The sequence below is a fragment of the Meleagris gallopavo genome, chromosome 27, assembly GCF_905368555.1.
Source record: "Meleagris gallopavo chromosome 27, MGAL_WU_HG_1.1, whole genome shotgun sequence".
In the NCBI taxonomy this organism is placed as follows: Eukaryota; Metazoa; Chordata; class Aves; order Galliformes; family Phasianidae; genus Meleagris; species Meleagris gallopavo.
Window position 1 is genome coordinate 591,438 of NC_139430.1, and position 16,185 is coordinate 607,622.

The 16,185-nt window shown below is 63.5% G+C and overlaps 3 protein-coding genes and 1 long non-coding RNA gene across 4 annotated transcripts; 3 read left to right on the forward strand and 1 right to left on the reverse strand.

Annotated features, from left to right (window-relative positions):
* The first annotated feature begins 1,202 nt into the window (after positions 1–1,202).
* NDUFS2 (NADH:ubiquinone oxidoreductase core subunit S2) lies at positions 1,203–6,366 on the forward strand. The gene is made up of 14 exons (XM_085209806.1): positions 1,203–1,360; positions 2,458–2,564; positions 2,968–3,158; positions 3,253–3,373; positions 3,791–3,903; positions 3,996–4,070; positions 4,179–4,256; positions 4,409–4,494; positions 4,789–4,908; positions 4,984–5,113; positions 5,220–5,315; positions 5,558–5,641; positions 6,104–6,161; positions 6,260–6,366. The coding sequence occupies exons 1-14, from the start codon at positions 1,272–1,274 to the stop codon at positions 6,295–6,297; spliced, it is 1,386 nt and encodes a 461-aa protein (XP_085065932.1). The 5' UTR covers positions 1,203–1,271; the 3' UTR covers positions 6,298–6,366.
* A 153-nt stretch (positions 6,367–6,519) lies between these two features.
* FCER1G (Fc epsilon receptor Ig) lies at positions 6,520–8,168 on the forward strand. The gene is made up of 5 exons (XM_085209807.1): positions 6,520–6,792; positions 7,097–7,188; positions 7,351–7,389; positions 7,780–7,800; positions 8,002–8,168. Exons 1-5 carry the CDS (start codon positions 6,738–6,740, stop codon positions 8,053–8,055), a joined length of 261 nt encoding a protein of 86 aa, XP_085065933.1. The 5' UTR covers positions 6,520–6,737; the 3' UTR covers positions 8,056–8,168.
* A 354-nt stretch (positions 8,169–8,522) lies between these two features.
* LOC146542659 (Fc receptor-like protein 4) lies at positions 8,523–14,033 on the reverse strand. The gene is given in 11 exon segments (XM_085210061.1): positions 8,523–8,716; positions 8,786–8,854; positions 8,926–9,099; positions 9,199–9,288; positions 9,373–9,690; positions 10,733–11,002; positions 11,707–11,991; positions 12,276–12,536; positions 13,072–13,320; positions 13,396–13,416; positions 13,929–14,033. Coding segments are annotated over 11 exon segments (1,944 nt in total). The 5' UTR covers positions 13,966–14,033; the 3' UTR covers positions 8,523–8,546.
* LOC146542660 (uncharacterized) lies at positions 11,747–15,792 on the forward strand. Its single transcript, XR_014879858.1, has 5 exons — positions 11,747–11,884; positions 12,467–13,016; positions 13,157–13,247; positions 15,131–15,230; positions 15,587–15,792. It is a non-coding gene; the product is annotated as an uncharacterized LOC146542660 (long non-coding RNA).
* The last annotated feature ends 393 nt before the right edge of the window (positions 15,793–16,185 follow it).

Sequence of the window (16,185 nt, forward strand, 5' to 3'; positions counted from 1 at the left end):
CTTACTGCATCCCATTCCCAACCACCCCACGTGCAAACACCCCCATTTCACACACAGACGCTCGTGTGAACCCCCCCCTTCCCCCCCCCAATGGCCGCCATCTGTGCGCCATCCATCACTGCTGTGAGTCACGCTGTGACGCGGGGGGGGGGGTGGTGGTGACGCTTCCTGGGGTCGGTGACGCAGTGTGAGGTCGGAGGGGGGGACGGGATGTCCCCATGTCCCCAAAGCGGCCCGCGGTGCTGGGAACCACGTTCGTTTGGGGGGGGTGGAGGGGGGGTCGTGTCCCTTGGGGGGCTGATGGCACACAGAGCTCACGCGTGGGGGGGGGAGAGGGGGGAGCAGCTCCCAGTAGGACACGGGGGGGGCACCCAAGGATGGCTGTGGGTTGGAGGTTTGCTGCACCCAGGGGGGGGAGCCCTGACCCCAAACCGTCACCCCATATTCGGACCCCATACATTGATCCCATATTCAGACCCCCCCGCCCCAAGCATTGATCCCATATGCAGACCCCATATCAGACCCCACACCCCGACCTCATATTCAGACTCCGTACCCTGATCCCATACACTGACCCCATATTCAGACCCCATACCCCACACCCTGACCCCATATGCAGACCCCACATTCTGATCCCATACACTGACCCCATATTCAGACCCCATACCCTCAGACCCCATCCTCACCCCATATTCAGACCCCATACCCCAAACCCAAACACTGACCCCATATTCAGACCCCATCCCTTGGCCCCACACCATGACCTCACATTCCACATCCTCACCCCGTACCCTGACCCCAATCCTGATCCCATATTCAAACCCCCTACCTCAATCCTAAACACTGACTCCATATTCAGACCCCATACACTGACCCTATATTCAGAACCCATACCCTGACCCCATACCCTCGCCCCCCATCCTCACCCCATATTCAGACCCCATATCCCGATCCCAAACACTGACCCCATATTCAGACCTCACACCCTGACCCCATATTCAGACCCCATATCCCGATCCCAAACACTGACCCCATATTCAGACCCCACACCCTGACCCCACTCGCACGGTCCCTCTGCCCCCATCCCCTTTTTCCCCACCCTTTGCCCGGCTCAAACATGGCGGCAGCGCCCCTCCAGCGGCGATAGCCCGGATGTTTCCCTTACTAAACATGGCGACTGCCCGTAGTGAATATGGCGGCGCGGGACGGCTTCGTTCGCCCTTCCCCAACATGGCGACAGGCTCCGCCCCCTGCGCAGGCCCAAGGGCAAGATGGCGGCGCTGCGGGCATTGGGGCGGCTGAGGGCAGCTTCGGGGCTGCGGGCGGCGGCAGCGGCGTGGATCGGGCCCGGTCCGACCCGGTGAGAACCAGGGAGGCTGGGATGGTGGGAGTGGGGTTGGATCTGGGATTGGGGATGTGGAATGTGAGATTGGGGTGTGGGGTCTGCATGTACGGTCAGTGTACGGGGTCTGCATATAGGGTCAGTGTACGGGGTCTGAATATGGGGTCAGTATTTAGGATTGGGATATGGGGCCTGTATATGGGATCAGGGCTGGGGGTCAGGGTATGGGGTGAGGATGGGGGGGGTGAGGGTATGGGGTCAGTGTTTGGGATTGGGGGCTGAGGTCTGGAATTTGGGTCCGGGGTCTGGAGTGGGGGTCGGGGTCTGAGTGTGGAGTGTGGGGTCAGGGCCTGGGGTTTGAGGGGGGGGAGGCCTGCTTTTTGGGTTTGGGGTCTGGGGACCTGGGACTGGGGCTTAGGGCTAGGAGATGGGATCAGGGTGTGGGGTCAGGGTGTGGGGTTTGGGATCTGGAGTGTGGGGTCAGGGCCTGGGGTTTGAGGGGGGAGAGGGCTGGGTGCGGGTCTGGGGTCTGTGGGCCTGGAGCTTAGGGTGAGGAGCTGGGGTCAGAATTTGGGGCCTGGGTCTGAGTCTGGAGTCTGGGCTGTAGGATATGGGGTCAGGGCCTGGGGTTTGGGGTCAGGGTCTGGAGTGAGGGGTTGGAGCCTGGGGTTGAGGTCTGGGTCTGGGCTGTGGAGTCTGGGGTCAGGGTCTGAATCTGGGGTCTGAGATGTGGGATCAGGGCCTGGGGTTTGGGGTCAGGGTTTGGAGTGAGGGATTGGGACCTGGGCTCGAGGTCTGTACCTGAATCTGGGGTTTGGGGTCTGGGGTCTGAATCTGGGGTCTGGGTTGTGGGATCAGGGCCTGGGGTCGAGGTCTGGGGCTGGGTTCTGGAGCGTGGGGTCTGGATCTGAGTCTGGGGTCTGAGATGCGGGATGTGAGGTCAGGGCCTGGGGTGTGGGGTCAGGGTTTGGAGCGAGGGGTTGGGACCTGGGATCTGGGATGTGGGACCTGGTTTTGGGGTCTGGGGTCTGGACCAGGAACTCAGGATGTGGGCTCAGGGCGTGGGGGCGAGGTCTGAGCGTGGGTCTGGGGTCTTACTCCCACTGTCCCCTCAGGGGGGGCCACCAATGGCAGCCCGATGTGGAGTGGGCTCAGCAATACGCCGGCGCCGTGATGTATCCCAGCAAGGAGACAGAGAAATGGGTGCCACCACCCTGGAACGGTGAGGGGGGGAGAATGGAGGTAATTTGGGGTGGGGGGGTGGGGGGGGTTGGGGTACCACGGGGGGATCCTTAGGAGGGGTGAAAAAGGGGGTGTGAGGTGTTGGGGTCCTGGTGGGGGGTTCATGGGGGGTTCTGGGTGCTCTGTGAGGGAGTCTGGGGGGGGTCCTGGGGGTCGGCGGTCTTTAGGGCGGGTTCAGGAGGGGATACGGGGGGGGCAGGGTGCTGGGGAAGGCTCTGGGGAGGGGCAGGGACCCTTGGAGGAGGGGGTCAGTGGGGTCCTGAGCTGGGCTGGGGGGGAACCCATAACTCGGCCTCAGGGTGACACATGGGACAAAGCCATGGGGGGAGTGGGGGGCTTCTCCCCACCTGATCCCCTTCCTTTCCCCCCCCCTCCCCGAACAGACAAGGACCCCCCCGCCCACAAGGAGGTCTCCACGCTGACCATCAATTTCGGGCCACAGCACCCGGCTGCCCACGGGGTCCTGAGGTTGGTGATGGAGCTGAGCGGGGAGACGGTGAAGAGGTGCGACCCCCACATCGGGCTGCTGCACCGCGGCACCGAGAAACTCATCGAGTACAAAACCTACCTGCAGGTAAAGCACAGGGCTGGGGGGGGGACGGGGGGGACACGATGGGGCGCAGCTCGGCTCGGTGCTGCCGCGAGCTCGGAGCCGTTCCCTGCTTCAGGCTCTGCCCTATTTCGACCGCCTGGACTACGTCTCCATGATGTGCAACGAGCAGGCCTACGCCCTGGCTGTGGAGAAGCTGCTCAACATCCGTCCGCCTCTCAGGGCTCAGTGGATCCGAGGTGAGGACGACCCTTTCAAAACCCCTCCGCTGCCCCTTTCGAAGGGCGGCTCCTCCCCTGCCCACCCCCACGGTGCTTCTGTGGGGCTGGGGTGCAGCCGTCGGGTGGGCAGAGCGGCCCAGAGGTGCCGAGGAGGAGGAAGGGGAGGATTCCTGCCGCGGGGGGATCCTTAGGAGGGGTGAAAAAGGGGGTGTGAGGAGTTGGGGTCCTGGTGGGGGGTTCACGTGGGTTCTGGGTGCACTGTGAGGGAGTCTGGGGGGGGTCCTGGGGGTCGGCGGTCTTTAGGGCGGGTTCAGGAGGGGATACGGGGGGGGCAGGGTGCTGGGGAAGGCTCTGGGGAGGGCTTCCCTGCTGCGGTGGGGAAGGGGCCGGGGAGCTGCAGCCCCTCCATCCTCACCCCATTGCTGCCCACCCCAGTGCTCTTTGCTGAAATAACCCGGCTGCTCAACCACATCATGGCCGTCACCACGCACGCGTTGGACATCGGGGCCATGACTCCCTTTTTCTGGATGTTTGAGGAGAGGGAGAAGGTAAAAAAAGCAGCAGGGGCTGCTTTGGGGGTTGGTTGCGGGGTCGCTTTGGGGGCCGGCTGACAGATCCCTCCTTTTCTCTGACCCTACAGATGTTCGAGTTCTATGAGCGCGTTTCGGGGGCTCGGATGCACGCAGCCTACATCCGCCCCGGCGGCGTGCATCAGGTGAGGGGACCCTCGTGGTGCTGGGATCCTCGGGACGCTGGGGGAGGTGTGGGGATGTCCCCCCCCCGTCCCCCCCTGCCGTGCTGATGTCCCCCTCCCCACGGCCAGGATCTGCCCCTGGGGCTGATGGATGACATCTATGAGTTTGTGAAGAACTTTTCCAGCCGGGTGGACGAGGTGGAAGAGGTGAGGCTGCGCTTACGGGGTGGGGGGGGGACACCTGGGAGGGCCCCCAGATTAGGGATGGGATCAAACGTGGGCACGGCTGCTGTGGGGTGGCGGCAGGAGGGGCTGCGTGCCCCCCAAAAAAGGGGCTGTTAACCCTTTGCTGCCCGCAGATGCTCACCAACAACCGCATCTGGAAGAACCGCACCGTCGACATCGGGGTCATCACGGCGGAGGAGGCGCTCAACTATGGGTTCAGGTTTGGGTGCAGCTCCTGGGGACGCACTTTGGGGTCACGCTGTGCTGCTGGGGGGGCTCACAGGGCTCGGGGTCTGGTGCTGAGAGCTCTCAGCTTCGGTTATGGGAGTTCCTGGGGTGGGGGTGGGCGGCAGCGCCGAGCATCGAAGTCTGCATCCCCAGACCTGCTGTCCCCATCCCGCATCCCCTTGATGCAGAGCCCCCAAAGGACTCGGGGGTTGTTGTGGGGTGGCTGTGGGGTGGTTGTGGGGCTGTGGTTCCCCCCCCCCTCACCAAATCTTCCCCACTCGCCCAGCGGGGTGATGCTGCGGGGCTCAGGGATCCATTGGGACCTACGTAAGACGCAGCCCTACGATGTCTACGACCAGGTGGAGTTTGACGTCCCCATCGGCTCCAGGGGCGACTGCTACGACCGGTACGTAACCCCCCAACCCCCCCAGCCCCCCAAACCCCACCCCACAGCCCCTCCTGAGCTCTCTCTGCCCCACAGCTACCTGTGCCGCGTGGAGGAGATGCGTCAGTCCCTGCGCATCATCCTGCAGTGCCTCAATAAGATGCCGGAGGGGGAAATCAAAGTGGATGATGCCAAAGTCTCTCCTCCCAAGCGGGCAGAGATGAAGGTAAACCCCCTCCCTTGTTCCCCGCGTGGGTTTGTGGCTCTCAGCTTCGGGGTCCCCTCTCTGCCCTCCATCCCCGGTGTCCCCTGACTGCGTTCTCTCCCCACAGACCTCCATGGAGTCCCTCATTCATCACTTCAAACTCTACACCGAGGGTTACCAGGTGCCACCCGGAGCCACTTACACAGCCATCGAGGCCCCCAAGGTGCCCCTTTTTGTGCCGTTTACGGGGTGGGGGGGCTCTGGTTTGGTGTGACGCCTCCCAGCTTGGTCAGGGGGTCTCAGAAGGGCACCTGGATGCCTTGGAGGCGTCGTGCTGTACGTGGAGCTCAGGGATGAGGTGTGTGAGCCACGCACACACAAACACGGGCTGTCGTGTCCCAGGGTGCTGCTTTCACACGTGTTTGGGGTTGGACGCAACATCTGTGTCACCTCTGTCCCCAACAGGGTGAATTTGGTGTCTACCTCGTCTCAGATGGCAGCAGCCGTCCGTACCGCTGCAAGATCAAAGCACCCGGCTTTGCCCACCTGGTAGGGGGTTGGGGGGCCGGGGGGGGCTGGGAGGGGGGCTGGGGGAGACCCGCTGCCACCTGCAGGGATGTGGCTGCCACCCACACGCCTGTGTCCTCGCTGGTGGCTCCGCTGGGCTGAGCGCTGCCCCAAACCCTGAGCCACAACCTTGTGCTTCGCCCTCCCTGCTCTCATTTCCTTTCTCTGACCACTTCCTCACGTCAGAACCGGAGCGGTGCTGATGTGGGGCCGTTTGTCCCTCTGTCACAAAACTGAGGGAGGAGGGGGGGGACGACGACGACGACAGCAACACCACCGTCCCACTCCAGAAACGCAGCCCCGGAGCAGCGCTGGCCCCGCAGCGCGTTTCCTCCTGCCAGATCGATGCGTAGGAGCCAGCTTTGGGGACAGGGACGTCCTCGAGGCTCAGGCAGTGCTGTCCTTATCGCAGCCTGGGGCTGATGTTGCTGTTATCTCCCCCAGGCCGGCCTGGATAGGATGTCACAGGGCCACATGCTGGCAGACGTGGTGGCCATCATCGGTGCGTTGCGCTGGGGGCTCCTGGCTGAGGTTTTGGTGGGGAAGGGGAGGTCCGGCGTTGGGTTTGCTCCCTTCCTCACGTTGCTCTCTCACTTGCAGGCACTCAGGACATCGTTTTTGGGGAGGTGGATCGATGAGGTGACGGTTTTGTGTTCGGTGCATCCAAATCCGTGCTGTGATCAGAGTTGAATAAAAGCTAAAATGAATCCGGCGCCGCTGTGTCCGTCCTTCGCCGCCACCCAAAAGCCGTTCTTCCTTCCTTTCCCACACCAGGTTTCTGATCTGCTCGTTCCCCTTTCCTTTATCTGAGGTTCTTCACCCGCGCTCCACCCCTGGAGGATCCTTCCTCTCTTCCCCACCCGTGGGCTCGGGGTGCTGCTGATGGGTTTTTGCACCCAGCCGGCGCTGTTGGCACATCCGCGCTCCGAGCTGCTGGCCGCGCGCTGACGTTGGGGACAACGTGGTGACAAATGGCTGAGCTGACCAGAGGGGAAGTGAGGGTTTGGGGGGGGGCGGGTTGGGGAGGGGAAGGCTCTCAGCCTGAGCTCTGCCTCCTCCTCCACCTTTCCGTGACACCATGAGAGCCTGGGTGCCGTTGGCCGCAGCTCTGCTGCTCCAGGTGCCGGCAGCGGGTAGGGATGGGGATCCTTGGGGGGGGGGGGAGGGGGGCAGGATGTGGGGAAGGATGTGGGGAAGGGGATGTGGGGAAGGGGATGTGGGGATGGGGGCGGGTCGCTGCTGTTCTCGTCCTCTTGGGGTGACCCACGGTGCTGGAGCGGCCGTTTGGGGCTCAGCCCTCGGGACGCGCAGGCGCTCAGTGAAGCCATCGGATTGGGGACATCGGTGCCACCGTGGCCCCGTTCAGACCCACCCTAAAGGCATCACTGCCCTACAGACCCCCCCGCACCCCATTCTTCCCTCCCCCCCTCCCCACAGAGGCGCTGGCAGAGCCGGAGCTGTGCTACGTCCTCGATGGGATCCTCTTCATTTACGGCATCATCCTCACCATCCTCTACTGTCGCCTCAAGGTGAGCGCAGGGACGCCGGCCCCACTTGGGGACAGAGCTCAGAGCCCCCCCCCAACCCCAGCCTCCCATTTTGGGGGTCTTCCCTTTTTCCCCCCCCCCCCTTATTTTTATTTATGGTTTTTGGGGGGGCAATTTGAGGCTGATTCTGTCGCTTCGTTGCAGTTCGTGACTCGCAGAGCTCTGCAGGAGACGCCCAAGAAGGTGAAGCCCTTTGTCACCATAGAGTGGGGGGGGGTGAGGGGACAATATCTGGGGTGGGGGGGACACAGTGGGGACAAACAGTGACCGCCTGATGAACTGCACAGTGTTGGAAATGGGAGGGGAAAGGAGGAGAAATGGGAAGGGCAAGGCTCAGCTGTGACCTATGCTGGGATGGGGGGGGAAGGCGAAAGGGGGGGGAATATCCTAAACCAAATCCCCATTTCTTGGGAAATTCACCATTTCTTGGGAAATTCACCATTTCTTGGGAAATTTCACCATTTCCAGGACTGGGGGAGGCTGTGTTGCAGTGGAGTTGGGTGGTGTTGTGTTTTCCCCCCTCCTCCCCCCCCCCCCCAATCAATCATTTTCTCTTTCTCTTTCCCTTTGCAGCCAGAAGAAGGCATCTACACCGTGAGTCCTCCCCACCCTGGTCTCCCCCCCCCCCCCCCATCCCTCCTTTAGGACCCCCCCCATCCCCCTTTGGGTGCCTCCATCCCATTGGGGACCCCCAGCAGCGCCCACCCCCACCCCCATTTTGGGTGGAAAAATGTCACTTTGGGGTGGGGGTGAACCGATCTGTGACCCCCCCCCCCCTTTCCCTTTCCTCCACAGGGGCTCAGCACTGAGCACCAGGAGACGTACGAAATGCTGCAGCACAAACCCTGAACCGGGACCCCCCTCCCCCCCCCGTTCCCTGCACCCCCTCCCCAAATTACTGCTTTTGGGGCTACGATGCAGAATTGAAGCTTTTTCCACCCAATAAATGAAGCTTTTCAGCCCCACGTGGCTGTGAGTCGAGGCTTTTTGGGGGGGGGTTGAAGGTACCCAGTGCCCCCCCCCCATTGCTTGCATGGGAACAGGGCAGCATCACTTCAGCGTGGGGTGGGGATGGTGACAAAGGGGGGACACTGCGTGGGGATGGGGACCGAGGAGAGAAAATGCCATTTTCACCCTAAATGACCCCAAAATGGCACTTGAGAGTGAAAGCACTGCCCCCCCCCCCCCCCCCCAACGCTTCTCCCTGCTGTGCTGGGGTGGTTTGGGGGGACATGAGGGGAACGGCCCCGTTTTGCGATGGGACGGAAGGGGCCGAGCGTCAGCCTGGGAGGAGATTTCGGGTAAAAAAAGCGAAGTTTGGGGTAAATAATGACCGGCGTTTATTTGCAGGGCAGGTTCTCGTAGCTGTCACTCGGGGGACGCCGCGTCCCCCGGAGCTCGGTGGCACCGCAGGCAGCGGGCAGCGCTGTGTAGGTGACAGCAGCCTCGGGGGGGGCTGAGGGACCCCACGGGGACGCACCTGGAGGGGGAGAGGACGGCAGGGTCGCAGCTGGGGACGCGCTGCGGTGCTTCCGCTCCCCTCCTCCGCTCCCCTCCTCCGCTCCCCTCCTCCGCTCACCTCCTCCGTGCTCTCTGATGGTGACGGTGGAGTACAGCACGTCCTCGGCGCTCGGTGTCCCCGGCGGCACTGCGGGGACAAAGCCGGGCCCTCGTTGCTGCGCCGCGGCCGCCGCGCCGTCCCCGAGGGCCGCCGCTCACCGTTGCCGTATTCGGGCTCCGAGGGCTCCGTGCTGAGGACGGAGGGGGAGGAAGGGCCGCGAGGGGCTGCGGGGTCCCCGGGGGCGCAAAGGGGCGACGGCGCTGAGGGACGGAGCCGAAGGACGGAGGGTCTTTTGGCCGGGCGGCGCACGCAGCTGCGCTGGCTCTTGGAGGCTGCCCGAAGGAAGGGGAGAGGGGCAGTGAGCGACCCGGGGAGCCCCGCTGTCCCCAGCGCGTGTCGGACGCCGCCCGGCCCCTTTTCGCGGCTCTCACCGCCGTGCCGCCGCCGCCAGAAGTGCCGACCCAGCAGAGCAGCGACAGCCAGCAGCAGCAGGAGGGACGCGGGGAGCCCCGCAGCCAGGACTGGGACGGAGAGGGACGGAGAGGGGACGATGCGGCGCAGCCCGGGCCGGCAGAGCCCCGGGGCCGCCTCCCCACGGCCCTCACCTTGCGCCCGCTGCCGTCCCCGTCCCGTCCGCGTCACCACCAGCAGCACCTCGGGGCTGCGTGCCCGGAATTCGCGCCCCGTCCCCAGGCTGTTGGAGGCCACGCACTGATAGGTGCCCGCGTGCTGCGGCCCCAGCACCCCCAGGTGCCACGTGGGGCCCGCGCTCAGCTCCTGCCCGTCCCGCAGCCACGCGAAGCCCACCGGCCCCGTCCCCGCCCCCACCCTGCAGCTCAGCGTCAGCTCTTCGCCCGCCGTCCGCTCCAGCTCCGCTCCCACCTCCGTCCCCAGCAGCGTGATGCTGGCGTTGGACACCGGCACTGAGAGGGCATGGAGTCGGTGACAGGGAGGGGAGGAGGCGGAAAGGGACGGGAGGGGGTCGGGTGGGGGGGATGGAATGAAATGGGATGGCATGGAATAGAATGGAACGGAATGGAATGGAATGGGGGGATTGGGATGGGATGGGATGGGATGGGATGGGATGGGATGGGATGGGATGGGATGGGGATGGGATGGGATGGGATGGGATGGGATGGGATGGGATGGGATGGGATGGGATGGGATGGGATGGGATGGGATGGGATGGGGATGGGATGGGATGGGATGGGATGGGATGGGATGGGGTGGGATGGGATGGGGATGGGATGGGGATGGGATGGGATGGGATGGGATGGGATGGGATGGGATGGGATGGGATGGGGATGGGATGGGATGGGATGGGATGGGGATGGGATGGGATGGGATGGGATGGGGATGGGATGGGATGGGGTGGGATGGGATGGGATGGGATGGGATGGGGATGGGATGGGATGGGATGGGATGGGATGGGATGGGGATGGGATGGGATGGGATGGGATGGGATGGGATGGGATGGGATGGGATGGGATGGGATTGCGGACCCAGGAGAGATTTGACAGCTGGGGGGGATGTGGGGAGCTGCATTGGATACAGGGGTGTGGGCGTGGATGGGGACCTGGGGACAGATGGAGGAACCCAGGAGGGATGGAGGACGCTGAGATGGGATGTGGGTGGAGTGGGTTGTGTGGGATGGGGAATGGGGACGGGACGAGGACGGGAGGGACCAGTAAGATATTTGGGCGCTGGGGCAGGGATGTGGAGCTGGGCTGGACGGAAGGACCTGAGAGGGCTGGGGGGCGTGGGGTCCAGTGGGGGGTTCTGAGGCGGGACGTGCGGAACGGGGGAGGGACGGGGCACCTGGGAAAAGATGGGGGGGCCGGGGGCACCCGGGGGCGCGAGGAGGGACCGAAGGGTCTGGACGCAGCCCGGCAGCGTTGGGAACGGCGGCAGCGGGAGCGGATGGGAGAGGTGGGGGCGGAGAGGCAGAGCGGGGGCTGAGCTCACGTGTGACGGCGAGGCGCAGCTGCGGGCTGCTGGCCGTGCTGATGCCGTTGCTGGCCGTGCAGTGGTAGCGGTCGCCGTCCCCCAGCTGCGCCACCGGCAGCTCATAGCGCGGCCCCGAGCCCAGCGCTCCCGTGCGGTTCTGTCGGTACCAGGAGAAGGAGAGCGGCCCGGAGCCCTCCGCCACTGCGCAGCTCAGCACCACGCGGTCACCCAACACGACCTGAGCACCGGGGGGATCCGAGCGCAGGGAAACCCCAGCCACGGGAATCCCTGGGAGGGGATGGGGGAGAGGGGATGATGGTTGGGGTGGGGTGGGTGGGGTGGGATGGGGTGGGATGGGTGGGAGGGAGTGGAATAAAATGGGATGGGGGAGGTGAGATGGGATGATTTGGGTTGGTATGGGTTTGGGGTGATGGGATGGAATGGGGTGGGATGTGTTGGGGAAATGGGATGAAATGGAATGGGATGGGGGATATAAGATGGGATGGAATAGAATGGGAATTGGATGTGATGGAATGGAATGGAGGAGATGGGATTGGAAGGGAGGGGAGGGGAAGGGAAGGGAAGGGAAGGGAAGGGAAGGGAAGGGAAGGGAAGGGAAGGGAAGGGAAGGGAAGGGAAGGGAAGGGAAGGGAAGGGAAGGGAAGGGAAGGGAAGGGATGGTGGGAGCAGAGTTGGGGACATTCTGAGGAGCTGGGCACCAGGACAGGGATGGAGGGACCCAGGAGGGATGCAGGACTTGGAAATGATGGGGGACGTGGGGTGCAACGGAAGCCCTGGATCGGAATGCAGGGCCTGAGAAGGCAATGGGAGAACTGAAAATAAAAGCTCGGCCCTGGGGAGCGGATGGGGAACTGGGAACGGGCGGAGGGAACAAGGATGGATGCGGGGACCAGACTGGGATGGGGGGATCCATGCAGGCCTGGGGGCAGCTGGGACCCCCGCGTCCCCTCCCTGCCCCGCTGCCCGCTCACTTCTCACAGTGATGGTGATCGGGGCGCTGCGTTTCTGCACGCTGCCCGTCTCTGTCTGCACCTGGCAGCTGTAGGACCCCGAGTGGGACGGCAGCAGCGCCGGCACCCGGTGCTGGGGGTCCGATTGTGGCCCCCCCACCAGCCGCCCATCCCGGTAGAAGAGGTGCTGCAGGGAGAGGTGGGGCCGCAGCGCGTTGCCGTGGGTGGCACAGAGCAGCGTCAGGGCGCTGCCCTCGGGGGGGTCCTGGGGACCCTGCAGGCTCAGCTCCGGCACTGAGAAGAGCTCTGGGAAGGAACGGGGGGGGTGACAGCAGCTGCAGTGAACCCACCCCAAACCCACCCCAAACCCACCCCAAACCCACCCCAAACCCAACCCAAATCCAACCCAAATCCAACCCAAACCCATCCCAAACCCATCCAAACCCAAACCCATCCCAAATCCACCCCAAATCCCACCCAAACCCATCCCAAACCCATCCCAACCAAACCCACCCCAAATCCACCCCAAATCCAACCCAAACCCATCCCAAAGCCAAACCCACCCCAAACCCATCCCTGCCCAGCCTCACCTCACACCACGAGATCATTTTGGCGAGAGACTTCCCACCCTGCAGTGAAGTAGTGCACGTAGGCTGAGCACTGATAGCGGCCGCTGTGCTGCTGCTTTGCTGGGGACAGCAGCACTTCGTTCCCATGTCTGTTGTGCAGCAGCTTCCCATCATGGAAGAACTGCACCTCGCTGAGTTTTGCGTTTTTCCAGGCGCTGCAGCGCAGGGACAGCGAATCCCCCTCCAGCACTGCCTGTGTTGGCACCTGCAGCAGCAGCCAGTCTGTGGGAGAGCGTGAGAGAGAGCGTGGGGATGCAGCAACCAGCTCTGGGATGCAGCAACCAGCTCTGGGATGCACCAACCAGCTCTGGGATGCAGCAACCAGCTCTGGGATGCAGCAACCAGCTCTGGGATGCAGCAACCAGGTCTGGGATGCACCAACCAGCTCTGGGATGCACCAACCAGCTCTGGGATGCAGCAACCAGCTCTGAGATGCATCAACCAGCTCTGGGATGCACCAACCAGGTCTGAGATGCACCAACCAGCTCTGGGATGCAGCAACCAGCTCTGGGATGCAGCAACCAGCTCTGGGATGCAGCAACCAGCTCTGGGATGCACCAACCAGCTCTGGGATGCAGCAACCAGCTATGGGATGCACCCACAGCACACCCTGCACGCCCTGCTGAGCGCAGCCATGCACTGCTGGTGTCCATCACATGGAGACGTCCCCAACGTGCCATGGCTGCACACAGGCTGGCAAAGGTTGGGAAAATTAACCCCCTCTGAGCACCCATGGGTGCCTGCAGCTGCCGCTCACCATCAGAGACTGCCAGGTTCACGGCAGAGCTGAGCTCAGAGCCTCGGGTCTGGCACTGGAATCTGTATTTCCTTCTGTCACTCAGTTCCACGTGGAGGCTGTTTGATGGCGTTTCCTTCCACCAGCGCCCATCCGTGTACCAGGTGGTGGAGATGCTCACGCTGGGGTCCCCGCAGGTCAGCTTCACACTCTGCCTCAAGAACTGCGGTGTCCAGGGGGGGTCCATCGTCAGCAGGGGGGGTTGGGAGCCTGCAGGGCGGAGGTGGGGACAGCAGCGTGCCGGGGCCAGCGGGGCTGGGGGACACCGGGGGGTCGGGGACTCACCAACAAGGCTGAGAAGCTGAGCTGGGGGAGAGAAGGGGACGGGGATGTGGGAGCTGCTGGCACCACGATGTCAGCGCAGCGCCCATCCTCGCCCCGCGCTGCACCCCCCGCTGCCACTGCAATGGGGTTTGGGGACGTCCTCGTGGTGGTTGGGGGCTCCCAGGGGACAGCACTGCGTCACAGCCGCCCACATCCTGCCATCCCCAGGGCTGCACGTGGCACTGGGAAGCCTCTGCCCACCCCATGGCACCGTTCCCACCGTCCCCTCACCCCCATGTTCCATCCCCATGGCCCCACTGCCGCGTGCCCAGCCCCACATCCCCACCTCCACCTCCCCACTTCCCCACCTCCCCACTTCCCCACCTCCCCACCTCCCCACTTCCCCATCTCCCCATCCCCGCAGCTCTGTGCCCACAGCACCCGCTGTCCCCAGGTCTGGTGAAGATGTGGGGCACAACGTGGACAAAGCGATGTGGGGACAGAGGAACTCCCCGCCCCCCCCCACGGCGCAACGGCCCCCTCCCCACGCTCACCCCACAGCAGCAGCGCCGTGCTCCTCACCGTCCCCATGCACTCGCACTGAGGTGACAGCAGTGATGGCTTACATGTGACTTGATGTAAAAGAGGAAGGAAATGGCAACGTCCCCAATGTCCCAACTCCCCTTCCCCTCCCACCCCCCCATAAATGTCATTGCCCCAAACCCAGGGCTATGGGCTGGTGGCAGCGGTGTGGCACGGGGACAAGGGGAGGAACTGGGATGGGGGACAGGGAATGGGATGGAGAGAGGGATGGGGATGGGGATGGGGATGGGGAAGGGTTGGGGACAGCGGTGGCAGCGGGAATGGGGACATGGGGATGGGGAGAGGGTTGGGGATAGGAATGGGGACAGGGTGGGAATTGGGATGGGGACGAGGATGGGGATGGGGATGGGGAAAAGGACAGGGACGTGATGGGACAGCGGTGAGGATCGAGACAAGAAAAAGGACAGGGATGGGGATCGGGGTGGAGGTAGGGATGGGAATTGGCATGGGGACAGTGATGAGGATGGGGACATGGGCAGGGATGGGGATCAGCGCAAGGAATGGGATGGAGAAAGGAAGAAGGATGGGGTCAGGAATAGGGATGGGAACAGAGATGGGGATGGGGACAAAGACAGGGCTGGTGAGTGGGATGGGACCGGCCCAGGGAATGGGATGGAGACACAATGGGAACAGCAGTGGGGACACAAACAGCTCCTCAGGGCTCCTCACAGCCCTTCCCACCCCCCACCCCCCCCGCAGCCCATTGGCGGCTCTCAGGACCCCCACATTTATCCCCTCAGCTCCTCTCCAGCACGGGCGCCAGGGGGCGCCACGGCAACCCAGCACTGCAGCACCCTCTGGCGGCCGGGCAACGTGATGGGCGGAGCTGTAAGGGGGCGTGGCTTTCCAGAATGAGGGCGTGGCTTCGAAAGAGGCGTGGCCACGTGAGTGGGGGCTCCATACAGATCAGACTGAATGGGTGCTGATGGGCTGGGGGTTGAGGTCCAGGGGGGTCAGGGTGGGCTTCATGCTTTGTGCTGCAATATTTTGCCCTGTCCCCATCCTGCCCTGCCCCCCCATCACCGCTGCCCTCCTTATCCTCATCTCCGTGCCATAGCAGAGCCACCCACGTGCAGCTCTGGGGCGATGCTATCGATGGGGTGGTTGGGGGGGAGGTGAGGCTGCGATTTCCTATTTCTTCACCTCTAAAAAGCACTCGAGAAGAGGACAGAGCTGCTGATGTCACCACCGCCACTTCCGTGCCCATTGCAAGAGCATGGAGACGGCGAGAGGCGCGGAGCTGCTGCTGTGGGGTGAGCGCGGGCTGGGGGCCATTATGGGATGTGTCCCTGTGCCCCACATCCCAACTGTGCTGGGAAAAGGTGGGAGTGGGGCCATGGGGGAGAGCTGTGGGGACAGAACCATGATAGATTCCCATTCTATTCCATCCCATCTTATGTCCCCCATCCCATTCCATTTCATCCCATTTCCCCAACCCATCCCATACCATCCCATTTCCCCAACACATCCCACCCCATTCCATCCCATCACCCCAAACCCATACCAACCCAAATCATCCCATCTCACCTCCCCCCATTCGATTTCATTCCATCCCATCCCATCCCACCTCCCGCGGTGCAGCAACGAGGGCCCGGCTTTGTCCCCACAGTGCCGCCGGGGACACCGAGCGCCGAGGACGTGCTGTATGAGGACACGGCCTCCCCCGAGTGACAGCTATGAGAACCTCCCCTCTGCGTGACAGTGGGGGATCCAGGTGACACAAAGTGCTGGCCCTGTGCTGTGCTCCCTGTGAGGACTCGCAGTGCACGAAGTGCTCCTATAGCAAATCCCAATTATACAATATCCAAACATCTACTGAATGCCTGGTTTGTATCCTAAATCCTTTTTGATTTTGCAGCTCGGAAAGCAAACGGGATCCTGGCTCCAGCAGCAGAGGGGTGGCAGCAGGGACAGGGAGGGGATCGTCCCCCTCTGCTGTGCTTTGTGAGGCCCCATCTGCAGCACTGCGCCCGGGGCTGGGGCACCCAGGGCAGGAGAGACAGGGAGCTGTTGGAGAGGGTCCAGAGGAGCACAGAGATGAGCGGGGGGCTGCAGCACCTCCCTGCAAAGCCAGGCTGGGGGAGCTGGGCTCGTTCAGCTGGAGAAGAGGAGGCTGGGGTGAGCTGAGTGCAGCCTGCAGGACCTCAAGGGAGCCACAAACAGGAGGGGAGGCAGCTCTGGGGAAGGGGAGATGAGAGCAGGACGAGG